At 48.0% G+C, this 12,930-nt stretch overlaps 1 protein-coding gene across 2 annotated transcripts; it reads right to left on the minus strand.

Moving 5' to 3' along the window:
* Nucleotides 1-3,779: 3,779 nt before the first annotated feature.
* On the minus strand, nt 3,780-12,817 carry AHSA1 (activator of HSP90 ATPase activity 1). 2 transcript variants are annotated; one of them, XM_084793345.1, is made up of 9 exons: nt 12,577-12,817; nt 10,937-11,127; nt 8,432-8,514; nt 7,969-8,086; nt 6,755-6,843; nt 5,298-5,426; nt 4,549-4,650; nt 4,267-4,318; nt 3,780-4,168 (listed from the first exon to the last, which is right to left on the minus strand). In XM_084793345.1, the coding sequence occupies exons 1-9, from the start codon at nt 12,654-12,656 to the stop codon at nt 3,996-3,998; spliced, it is 1,017 nt and encodes a 338-aa protein (XP_084649471.1). In that variant the 5' UTR covers nt 12,657-12,817; the 3' UTR covers nt 3,780-3,995. The 2 variants fall into 2 exon arrangements, with proteins under 2 accessions (XP_084649471.1, XP_084649472.1); XM_084793346.1 differs by lacking the exon at nt 5,298-5,426.
* Between the last annotated feature and the right edge of the window lie 113 nt (nt 12,818-12,930).

The raw sequence follows: 12,930 nt of genomic DNA on the forward strand, positions 1-12,930 counted from the left end.
ATGCAAAGGGAAAGAAACCCTGTGCAGGTGGCAACAGGCTGAAGGGACACCTGTGCAGGAGCAACAGGCCCCCAGTGGAGGGGGGTCACTGCACCTCTGAAAGGGATGGTTTAAGAGTGGCTAGGGTCAGATCCAGGAGGCCTTGAAATCAGAGAAGGTCCTTCCTCTTCAGCTTAGCCTCGCCTTTCTAACTCAGCCAGCTGGGCACCCAGCAAGAATGCTAGCTCTGTGAATGCTGCCACTGTGTAGCCCCAGCCACCTACATAGTTTTGTCCCCACCCCCTTCCCTCTGCTTTGCTTCAGGTAGGCCCCTAGGCACAGATGGCAGGGTGTTTCGAAGCTTCCGGACGCACCAAAGGCTTTTCTGCTGCTTTGCTTCCCCTATTGCAGGTAGATTTGAAGTGCTTCTGAAAATGCAACCCTGAGCCCAGAGTGATCCGTACACTAAAAGGCAAACGTGTGGGCCCCACATCTGCAGTTAAGAAGTAAAAAAAATCTCCAAAGAGGCAAAGCCTGGGATTCTGTATTGAACAGGTGCCCCCAGGTGACTCCTTAGGTGCAATTTGAACTAAACCAGTATGTGATAGTACCAGGGCTTTTAAAGCACTAAGTCTCAGGGGCTGAAAACATTCTAGGCCTAGGTTAGATTGTACAGAGGCTAGAAGCTTCCAGGACTAGGCCTAGGCTAGCAGACAGAGGCAGTAACCTTCTGAGACAGGCAAATAATAGTTCCTTTTACAGGCTTTTGTTTTGTTTATTTATTTTGGGTTTGGTTTTTTGAGACAGGGTTTCTCTGCGTCGCCTTGGCTGTCCCGGAACTCACTCTGGAGACCAGGCTGGCATTGAAAATGATCTAACTGCCTCTGCTTCCTGAGCACTGGGACTAAAGGTGTGTGCCACCACTGTCTGGCCCATAATATCAGTTATTTTAAAAATTTATTTATTTATTTATTATACAATGTTTTGCTTGCACGCCAGAAGAGGGTACCAGATCTTATTGTAGATAACCATCTGCCTCCTGAGCCACCATGTGGTTGCCAGGAATTGAACTCAGGACCTTTGGAAGAGCAGGCAGTACTCTTAACCGCTGAGCTATCTCTCCAGCCCCATAATATCAGTTTTAAGGGAAAATACCTGAGGTGGTTTGTAAGTACAGAAGTCAGTAGACATTAGCTGTTGCCTCAGGCAGTCTTAACTTATTTAGTTTTTAAAGACAGGGTCCCCTTTGGTAACTAGCTCAGACTAACCTGGTATTTACTCTCTACATAGACCTTTCTGAGACCAGTACAGCTGAGCTTGCGATCCTGCCTCCGACTTCTGAAAGCCTCGACTATCATGCCCACTACATACCTTGGATAATCTCAGAAGGTACCTGTTAGACCCATTTTAGACTATTTCACCTACCTGGTTAGGAAGTGAAATATTCATCATTCAAAACAAGTCCATGGTTTTATTTTTCACCATGAGCATCTCAATGATATCAGATGGTTACCTGGAATGTCACCAGTGACACAGCAGTCGTTGACAGGTGCTATGAGGAAGCATGTCACCTGAGAGGCACACGGTGCTCTGGGCTTTACTGTGGTTTCTTCACACCTCTCTGGAACTGAGGAGGCCAGGCTCCAGTTCGTTGGGTTCTGTCAGGAAGAGCTTGTTGATTTAAGGTGGAGTCTAAGGTTTCTTTCATAAACTGTCTTTTGTTTTGTTTTAGTTTTTCGAGACAGGGTTTCTCTGTGTAGCCTTGGCTGTCCTGGACTCGCTTTGTAGACCAGGCTGGCCTCGAACTCACAGCGATCCACCTGCCTCTGCCTCCTGAGTGCTGGGATTAAAGGCGTGCGCCACCACACTTTTAACTGTTTTTTAGGTCCCTTGCAGGTGGACAGAATGCGATATTAGGCCCAGCACTTACCTCAATAATGAAGATCAAGATGATCTGACCCAATCTTGTTTTTTTGTTTTTCGAGACAGCATTTCTCTGTGTAGCCTTGGCTATCCTGGACTCACTTTGTAGACCAAGCTGGTCTCGAACTCACAATGACCCACCTGCCTCTGTCTCCCAAGCCAATCTTCTGTTTTTCACTATAAAATTATGCCAACTCATGGAGGATCCGCTTGCAGGCCTCACCACTGCCTAGTGAAATGGGAGATGAGTAGTTGCCTTAACAGGATGCTGATTCATGCTGGCGGGTGGGGGTGGGGGCAGGAAGCTGGGGCAGGCTGGGCTAGGACTGGTTGCCTGCTCAGAAGTGCACTTTTCCTGCCACATGGACCTCACTAGAGAGGTCTTCCAGCACTTGGCCTGGAGCGCAGTACACTTGTATTCCAAAAAGAAAAAGGACACGGCTTCTTCCTCTTTTGCAGGATGGAATACTTAGAGGCCTGGAACTTTTTTTCTTTTCTTTTTTCTTTTTCTTTTTTTTTTTTTTTGAGACTGTATTTCTCTGTGTAGCTTTGGCTGTCCTGGACTCACTTTCTATACCTGGCTGACCTTGAACTCACATTGATCCACCTGCCTCTGCCTCCGGAGTACTGGGACCCGGCCCAGCAAGGCCTGGAACTATTCCACGAGGTATGGGTACTTAACATACTGGAGATGCAGCCTTTGGCTTCTCTGTGGGGTGAACATGGCTAGGAGGTAGTTGCAAGCTCAGTACCAGCTCCGTGATTAAGGTCTGCGCTCCAACTGCCAGCTATGCTCAGTACTGGCTGTTGGGTTTGGGCTCCTGACCTAAGAAGTCAGAAGCAAATATGTTAACATCTTAGAAGGATCATTTGTCTGCATTCAAGAGGCTCAGGCAGGATTCTGAGTTCATGGCCAGCCTGAGTTATATAGCAAGACCCTTCCTCAAAAACCAAAACCGAATCCAGGATTAAGTTTTGTGAAATGAATAATAGCGCATGCCGCAGGGATTTATGGGCCATGAAGTTAGACTCCTGTGCTTAGGACACAGGAGTGACTCTCCGTGCCATCTTCATCTCACTATACAACCTGTGTAGACTGCACCTGTGGTCACGTCTGCAGAGCCCAGGACCCACCCCCACCAGCTTGGTGCCCAGCTTGTTCTGAGTGCTGTTCATCCGAGTGCCTAGCATCCCGTCTGGACTGCCAGAGATGGTAGAGCTGACATGTGGGTGCTAGAAATTGAACCCAGCTTCTCTGCAAGAGCAGCTAGTATTCTTAACCACTGAGCCATTTCTCCAGTGCCGGGCTCACATAGCCCAGGCTAGCCTTGGTCCCAAATGTCACCAGGGATGGCTCTGAGCCCCTAATCCTACTTCCACATCCAGATTATGGTATTAATTACAGGAGTATACTACAGTGCCCAGCCCTTTGTGTCTTAATTACCTACATTTAGCCAGAACAAAGCTTTTTTTTTTCCTTTCTTTTTCCTGAGACAAGGTTTCTTGGTGTAGCCTTGGCTGTCCTAGACTCACTTTGTAGACCAGCCTGGCCTCAAACTCACAACAATCTGCTTCCCTCTGCCTCCCTCGTGCTGAGATTAGAGGCATGTGCCACCACTCCTGGCAAGAACAAAGCTTTTGAACCCCTTGTATGTTTAAATTCAAAACATTTAAGAACTCCAGGCTTGGGCCGGGCATTTGGTGCATGCCTTTAATCCCAGCACTCGGGAGGCAGAGGCAGGCGGATCGCTATGAGTTCGAGGCCAGCCTGGTCTACAAAGCGAGTCCAAGACAGCCAAGGCTACGCATAGAAACCCTGTCTCAAAAACAAAACAAGAACTCCAGGCTCCCAGTCAACACAGATTATAAGAATTACATGCTTTTAAAATTGTGTTTATTTAGCGTATGTACACATAAAAGAGAATTCACCCTCGGATCCCACCCAGCAGAAACCATGCACAAACCCAAGGTACACGTGGAAGGGAGGCCCTGCCCCAAGTTAGCAGCTGGGACGCTGCAATCCTGAGAGTCACAGGCCCATCGTGGCAGGGCTGGGCTGAAGTGTCAAACAGTCGGAACCCCTGGTGCAGGCCCTAAAACAAGCGTGCGCCATAGCCAAAGGTCTGTTTGATGCCCTCAAAGTAGTACCGCTGCCAGCCTTGCCGCGTCCGCTCTTCCTCAGGAGCAGGGATACCGCGGCCTTCCATGCACAGCTCTGTCTCTCCGTTCTTGTCAATGAAGGTCAAGGTGATGGTAGCAAAGTGCCCTATGAGAAGGGAGTTTTCAGATCCAGAGTTTCTGGACAAGCTTAACCCAGGGGATAGATAACAGTGCTGGGGGACCATGGCAGCAAGCGTTACTCACCCTCTGGCCACGACTTAAACCTCCACTTCATAGCAATGTGTTTCTCAGGGACCTGGAATAATGACGGGGCTCAGCCTACTGAGGTACCACAGTGCACCCAACCCCAGCTAGGCGAGTCACCTGCCTCGGTATGTGTGATTGTGTTACCTGCCAGAAACTTCCAATTCCAGCACCGTTTTGAAAACTATCACAAGATGTCTTAAGTTTTACCCATGAAATTGAGAAACATTTCTAATCTAAGCAACAGAGGTGACAGCCTGCAAAGAGGGAGGAATTACTCACTAGGTCAGTAAACTCCCCAGTGACGTTGCCATCGACCATGTGAAACTTGCCACCTCGGTCTGCTTCTAAGGCCGCAGGAGCATGAGTGAAAGCTTGGACCAGCTGCAAGGAAACAGTAAGCAAAAGATGCACGCTCTCGATGGGATGCAGGGCACACGCCTACACCTCGACTCTTCCTGGGAAGTCACTCTGCCCAGGAAGGTTTTGGCCTTCATGTTCCGGGCCACTATAGTAGCTTGGACTGCAGTAAAGTTCTGACTCCATGATGCTATCACTCCAGACACATACTTTCTCTCTCCTTTTTCCCGCCCAGTGTTACATACTCAACTTGGGGCCTTGTACATAGAAAGTGCTGGACCACTGAGGCACACCCACCCCGCATCCATTCTTCTTCTATTTTTCCGAGACAGGGTTTCTCTGTGTAGCCTTGGCCGTCCTGGACTCCCTTTGAAGACCAGGCTGGCCTTGAACTCACAGAAATCCACCTGCCTCTGCAGTGCTGGGATTAAAGGCGTGCGCAACCCAGCCCATTCATTCTAAAAAGGCGGCAGCAACTCCCACTAACATAACCACAACTAGTACAAACAAAAAAAGTGTGTGCATGTGTCTGTGTGTGTAAGAGAGAGAAAGAAAGAGAGAGAGAGAGACAGAGAGAAAGAGAGAGAGAGAGAGAGAATCCCCTCCACCCCTGCTGGTGTCAAGAGGCCTTGCAATTCCACTCATCAGCATAGCCCTGCAAGCCCACTCACCTCCTGGGTGGTAAACACTCTATAGAGCTCCTCTGGTGACGTCAGGAAAGTTTCTCTAAGGGTGATCTTACAAGTGGGGATTTTGACACCAACAGGTTTGGCCTGGCTTTTTGAAGGAGCAGACTTAGCCTGTGAAAGGGGTGACTTAGGTGAAATCTCAATCAACACAGCTGCAGGGACAGCTCACTCATCTCACAAAAGCCGGAAGCTCCAAAGCTCATTATTCAACAGGGTTAAATGGGATCCGTGCACACGTTTCAGGCAGGGGAGGGCTGTCTGGAGCAGGGAGTGCTCCTGACTGCTGAGCCACGTCTTCCGCCCCTAGGAAACCTTGTGTACTCAGTACCAAACCCACCAGACAGAGGATGGCGGTGTTCAGACACTTCAGAGCTCGGTGAGACTCTTACAGATCTACCCTGAAGGAACTGGCTGGGGAGCTGAGGGTGAGCTAAGCAGCGGAGAGGAGGATCCCACACACAAAAGGCCTGGGATTCACCCCCACTACAAGAAAGGAAAGGAGGAAAAAGAGACATAAAGAACAGAAGGACAAAGACAGAAATGGAAAGAAAAGAAAGGGAGAGAGGAAAAGGCAAATGAGGGGGAGGAGAAAAGGCAAGCAAGCTGAGGCAGCTCTGCTCAGGGCATTCTTCACGGCTGACAACAGCAAGCCAGGCTCTAAACCAAGGCCTGAGTCCGAACCACCAGGATCCACCTCCACAAAACAGCGTCCTGGTGGGCAAAGGTAGATAATTAAGGCTGGTTGAGATCCTCAGCATCACAGGAGCAATGTCAATGCAGCTTGAAAGGATGCTGAGGGCAGCCGGCTGGCACTGATACAAGCCAAAGTCACACTCTGATGTTCCTGATGGCCTCTCTCTGCTCTAAGGGTTTACTACCAACCAAAAGAACAGGATGAGGATGGGAGAGATGACTCAGATGGCTCAGCGGTTAAGAGCACTGTCTGCTCTTCCAGAGGTCCTGAGTTTAATTCCCGGCAACCATATGGTGGCTCACAACCATCTATAATGAGATCTGGTGTCCTCTTCTAGCATGCAGGTGTACATGCAGACAGAGTACTCATATACACAAAATAAACAAAAAAAGAAAGAACACTTCTTGCAAAGGACTCAGCTTTGATTCCCAGCATGCACACTACTCGGGGGTGGGGGGAGGGGTTGTTACAACAGCTTGCGACACCAGATCGGATACTTTTTCTGGCTTTCAAGGGTACTTGGTGAACAGATAGACAAGCACATACAAATAAATATGCAAGACTAAAACTACACTGGGCTCGACACTGATAGCAAAATTACACATTGTGGTCTTTCTAAAACATACATAAACAGGTTGCTCTGGGTTTAGAGTCAGGGACAGAAAATAGCTGATGTGGCACATAGAAGCAGTCACTCATCTCCCTCTGCGGATGGCCTGCCCCATCACCTGGGAACACTGCTTACCTTGCACACCTCAGTTTTTAGTGCTGGCTGGCCAACTGGGTCTACTGACTCTCCATTCACTGTGGGCAAGATCATGCCCTGGGTGAACTCTGAAAAGACAAAAAACCCATTTATTTCTTAGTAGCAGACACAGGACATAAGACACACACAGCTGACCTAAGGCAGAATTAAGGAGAAGCCTTCATTCTTAGACCTTGGTTTATGCCGGCCAAATTATCTAGGTGTATCTATAGAATACAGCAGCTTTATTTTAAAAAGTTCAGCCCCTGATGAAATTGGAAGCATTAGAACTTTTTTTAAAAAGTTATTTATTATGTATACAGTGCTCTGCCTGCATGTACACCTGCAAGTAAGAAGAGGGCATCAGACCACATCATAGATGGTTGTGAGCCACCATATGGTTGCTGGGAACTGAACTCAGGACCTCTGGAAGAGCAGTCAGTGCTTTTAACTTCTGAGCCGTCTCTCCAGCCCACATTACAACTTCTTTAGCTCCCTTCTTCTAAGACTTTCTAGTCAACACGCCAACACCAGGATCAGAAGGATTTGGCAGAGATGCCCCCAACCATCAACTTCCTGGAGGAGGACCAGTGAGAGTCCAGGATTATTCTCAAATAGTCTTTAGACCAGAGCTTATCTGACATTAAGTCTCAAATGTAATTTAAATTTTCCACTAGCCACATTAAAAAGTTCATGTAGCAGGTGACTTTCACTAGTACATAGGTATATTAGTACACCTAATCTTACTATCTAATTTCACTCTACCTATCCTTTCAGTGGCTAGTAATCTTAAAAGACTTTTTTTTTTTTTTTTTTTTTTTGGTTTTTCAAGATAGGGTTTCTCTGTATAACCCTGGCTGTCCTGGACTCCCTTTGTAGACCAGGATGGCTTCAAACTCAGAGATCCACCTGCTTGTGCCTGGGATTAAAGGCATGTGCCGCCACACCTGGCTACTGAGATATTTCACACTGGCTTTTTTGGGCAAGGCCTTCAAAATCCACTGTGTATTTCATGCTTACAGCACATTTCACTTGGGTCCGGCACATTTCAAGATCTTAACAGACAACACTATTAGACAACACAGCACAAGATTTTTCTCTAATTCAGAGCTTTTAGGTTAACTTCAAAAGTGAACCCCGCCCCATCATTATCTTTACTTGCTGTCGGGGAGGCCAGTCCAGGCCCTCAGGCAGCGTCAGTTCTTAAAGAATACCTGTCTTGAGGGTGCTGATGTAGATTCCCACTGCTTCCCTTAGAAGCTTCACTCCTTCCTCCTTCATTAAGGCCAGGAGATTTGTGTCCGGCTCGTCTTTGGCAAGGCTCACACTAATCTGAATGAGAGATCACAGCAGGTGATAAATGCTTTAAGGGCACCATCATGAATGAGGGGGCCGAGCAATTAAACTGCTGCCACCTCCAAAGGAAAGGCGCAGAGCTGGCCCACTGGAACAACCCCCACGGACCTTCCTTCCCAGCTCCTTTCTGCAGGGCAGATGGCTAACGTTACAAGCCATTTCCCCAGCCAAAGCAGAGATGCTGAAGCCTACAAGTTGCTCTGCAAGTTCCCAATGGCACCACAGAGCGAGAAATGCTCCCGCAGCCTGGACTGCTAATGGTGGAGACGAATTGCTTTTCACATACAACACTCCAGTTAGGGAGACTCAGGAAGCACAAACCTCCACTTCATCCACGTTGTTTTCATCAGACAAATTGGGGATTTCCACGTGTCCTTTGTATTGCACTCCTGACTTAGAGGTACCTGTCAGAAGCAATGCAGTTCCATTAGCCTCTTTCTTTGGAGGGCAGGGGAGGTCCTGGCAGGGTACGGCCCCTCTTAGGCTTCTTTTGACCCTCCATTCTAAGCTGCCCCTTTACTCAAAGAGAATGCCGCACGCCAAAAGCAATCAATAGCACCCCTAACTTTCCTCACCCTACTATTGGAAAGATATCCTGAGTTACTACAGTGTGGCACTGGAGGCCACACAGCCTGGGCAGTTGCTCAGCTCTCCCAGAGCCTGTCTGGGTAGCCACTAGCATTGGTTGTTAGAACCCTTGTTCTGAAAATAAGCATTTATCCAATGTGAGAATTTGATTGTGGCAATTTCACATTTGTTTCTGTTTGAGTTCATCGTTGAGAGGCAAGAAGCGAACACAGAAAACTATAAAAGTAGAAAGAGATGCACAGAAATAAACAAATGCTCACATCTCAATGTCAAGTAATGTGCCATCAGTCTGTGATAACCCTGCTGTCTCAGAACCTCCCTTTCATGATCTCACAAGAGACCTCAAGCTGCAACCCTGTGATGCCCAAAACACAAAGAAATTTCAAGCTTCTTAAAAAAACAAAACAAAACAGGAGCTGGAGAGATGGCTCAGAGGTTAAGAGCACTGTCCAAGCCAGGTGATGGGGGCGCACACCCTTAGTCCCAGCACTCGGGAGGCAGAGGCAGGCGGATCTCTGTGAGTTCGAGGCCAGCCTGGTCTACAAAGCGAGTCCAGGGTAGCCAAGGCTACACAGAGAGACCCTGTCTTGAAAAACCTTAAAAACAAACCCACCGGGTTGGAGAGATGGCTCAGAAGTTAAAAGCACTGGCTGCTCTTTCAGAGGTCCTGAATTTAACTCCCAGCAACTACTTAGTGGCTCACAACCATCTAAAATGAAATCTGGTGCCCTCTTCTGGCCTGCAGGCATACATGCAGGCAGAACAATGTATAAATAATAAATGAATCTTAAAAAACAAACAACAAACCATCTCAATTACAGCATCGTTATCACATGTATAAGACTCTGGCACACCTTTAACCCTAGCACTCGGGAGGCTGAGGCAGAGGCAGGTGGATCTCTGAGTTTGAGGACAGCCTGGTCTACAAAACAAGTCCAGGATAGCCAGGGTTACACAGAAACCCTCTCCCAAACAAAACAAAACAAAACAAAACAAAACAAAACAAAAACAAACAAAACAAAAAACCAAAACTCTGGCACAATTCCTAGATCCTATATTTTAATTACATGTGTATGTGTGTGGGGTGGGGGCGGGGGCGCAGGCATCCACATGATGCAAGTGACTTCAGGGGCCAGAGGCACCAGATCCTCCTGAAGTCAGTTATAAACGGGTGTGACCTGCATGGTGTGTGTGCTGGGAACTGAACTCCAGCCTCTCCCCCGCAATTTCCTTGTTTTAAAAATATGTCACTAATGACATTTTTGGATGGTGGATTTCTCTCCCTTTCCCTTTAGACGTCACAGCCATTTTCCTGCCTCAGCTTCTCAAGTGGTGAGATTATAAGTAAGAATCATAACATCTGATGGCCCTGTGGTTCTAATTCTATCCTCTATAAACTCTGTGGTTTTTAATTGAATGACTGTTACAGTGTGCTAATTTTTAGAAGTGCATGCTAACCATAACAAATTGACTCATCATCCTGAGGCCTCAGTTTCTCAGAGCATTATATAAAAGGAGACTGGGCAAAACAGAGCTCCTTCCAGGCCACAATACTTCAGATAGACTGAAAAAACAAAGATTATAGACAGATCTGTGTACTTTCATCTTCTTTGCTATTCATTTGGGAAATATTCCAAATAGCACAATTTTTTCCCTAAGGCTATTACAGAAAGGACACTAAATTAGGAGCTGGTGAAACAGCCCTACATTATGTTTACGATGAGCTTTGATAGTATAGCAGTCTAAGACTTGCACTGGAGTTAGAAAGTGATTGAAACTGAAAGAAAACAAAAAACCCCTCCCTCTTAAATCATTCATAAGATAATTACCAAGTAAACTAGTCTGAGAATCTTATCACTTTATGAATCCTGACACAGAACAAGGTTCAAACATAGTGTGCCCTGCCAGGCATGGTAGTGCGTGCCTTTAATCACAGCACTTGGGAAGCAGAGACAAGAGGATTCTTGAGTTCCAGAACAGCCAGGATTACACAGAGAAACCCTGACATCCCCCTGCTCCCCCCCCCCCCCCAGAAGATAGTGTGCTCTTTCACTTCACTGGAAGTGAGGAAACTGGGCGCAAATAAAGGCATTTGGTCCCATGGCAGCACCCGATGCTGCTCTCCTCCAACGCAACGCAATACCATCTCCTTTCAGGAGATTGTCACTGCTCAAACCTAAGTGTAGGAGCAACGGAAATGGAGCTCACCTCTTCTCTGGCAGCCTGCCTGATTCTTACCTGTCCAGTTTAGTTTGATGGACCACTCATAAAAGAAGATAAGTTTGCCTTTTCTGTTGTTAATGGACGCCTCTCCATCGAGCTTGCTCACTTCCGTCACCTCACACTTGCCCTCTTCATTTTCTACTCGAACAGCAAGGAACAGAGTTTTCAGCTTTTCCGTGGACCAGTTTGAAGCATCCCTCTCTGTCCTGCAAAAGAGAAGCAAACATAAGGGCGGCTGCTCAAGGAGACAGCACACAGTTTTACACAGCAAGTGAGTACAAATAAGTGCAAATAAGTGGAGCAGTAACACCACCACCCTCTCAATTCTACCCCAGCACGTGTACACACACACACACACACACACACACACACACACACACACGAACACGCCACTTTTAGGAAGCCAAGAGGTTGGTACGTTGTGGACAAAGACAGGTGCTACACAAACTAATGTTAAGTTACTGTTTCTGGTCTCAGGAGGATGATCCTTGATGTTAGGTTTTTTTTTTTTTTTTGGAGACAGGGTCTCTCTGTGTAGCCTTGGCTGTCCTGGACTCCCTTTGTAGACCGGCTGGCCTCGAACTCACAGTTATCCGCCTGCCTCTGCCTCCCGAGTGCTGGGATTAAAGGCGTAAGCTACCACTGCCCGACTGATCCTTGATGTTAACATGGCGCCCCCATTTGGCCAAGAGGAAAGCTGTGACCCTATGCTAAAGCCGGGAGAGTAAAGGACAGCAAGCACTTCGATAAAAGCCCCAGTAAATAAAATATAAAAATAGTAATACTAATAATGCTGGCCTCATTAGCAGTCTCCTGGCCGTCTTATTCAGACCCTGTTACAAACGCCCTACGGATTCTAGATCCTCTACACAGTGTCATCAAGTCCACAGGAAAAACATCAAGTACTGTGTTAAAAGCAGACAGTTTGAGAAAAGAGGGTGAAAAAAAAAATCCTCTGCCTTCTACTAAAGCTATTTAAAGGGGGGGGGGGCAGCAACTGAGTGAAACAAAATATCGTGAGTAAAGTTCAGTGGCGCTCCAAATAACATTGTTTCTAGATTTCATAAAGATGAGGAAACTTCTAAGAAGGTTAGGCGGTAAAATCATGACTGCCCGGCAACCTGGAGTTACAACAGAACTTAAACAGTTCCGGGTGAGAGACTGCATCGCGTTCAGCATCCGAAGCTGCAGACGCCCTGCAGATCTCGTTCCAAAGCTTCTCCCGCAGGACCGAGCCAGTAGTCCCCTATGACTTTGACTTCCACTGTAACCCGCAAAATAGCAACTACCGCGTCTGAGGCTCGAGACTTCCTCAGCTCTCTCCCAACACAATCGGCAGGGGTTTGGATCTCAAGGACGCCTGCGGCCACGTGTAGGAAGCCGGGCTCAGGCTGGATGCAGCAACTAGGGCGCTCTGTTCTCTTCGCTCTGAAATTCCTCCTTGGGGACTCAGCGGTCCATGTCGAACCCCTCGCCCCTAACACCGCGAAGGTGGGGTGGCGAGGGATGGAAAGGACCCCAGCTACAGGAAGGACTCGCGCCTAATCCCAGGGCGCGGTTGCTTGGGTCCCAATTCTGTACACGCCAAGGTCCCAGGCACCCCTAAACCATAGCCTGCTAACAGTGCTCCTGCGGCCTGTCTTGCTGGCCCTTACCAGTGCCAGTTGTTGACGTTGGTGGCGTCCGCCCGCTCCTCCACGATCCAGCGTGGGTCTCCCTCACCCCACTTGGCCATCAGCTCACTTATCGCACTGCTACCAGCTCCCAAGCAGCCGCAGCCACAGCCTCAGGACCGCTCGGTCCCAGCCGCCTAGCAGCGCCTGGAAACTACTAGAAGCGGCAGCAGCACCTCCTGGCTTGCTTTTCCCTCCACCCCCCCTCCCCACCTTAACTTCCGGCTCCTCCTACCGGGTACTTCCGTTCCAGCTCGTCGAACTGTAGGTTCCGTGACTTCTGGAGTTCCTTCAAACTCTCTCAGTTTATCTTAAAAGGTCTCTAAGTCTAGGCCC

The sequence above is a fragment of the Acomys minous genome (assembly GCF_964271855.1).
Source record: "Acomys minous genome assembly, chromosome: 8".
NCBI classification, from domain to species: Eukaryota; Metazoa; Chordata; class Mammalia; order Rodentia; family Muridae; genus Acomys; species Acomys minous.

Excerpts from the sequence above, each read along its gene's own strand:
- AHSA1 (XM_084793345.1), bottom strand. The coding sequence starts at position 12,656 with ATGGCCAAGTGGGGTGAGGGAGACCCACGCTGGATCGTGGAGGAGCGG. Across the intron at positions 11,128-12,576 it reads AACGTCAACAACTGGCACTG|GACAGAGAGGGATGCTTCAA; the intron begins GTAAGGGCCAGC and ends TCTCTTTTGCAG. Across the intron at positions 4,169-4,266 it reads GTTTAAGTCGTGGCCAGAGG|GGCACTTTGCTACCATCACC; the intron begins GTGAGTAACGCT and ends CCCTTCTCATAG.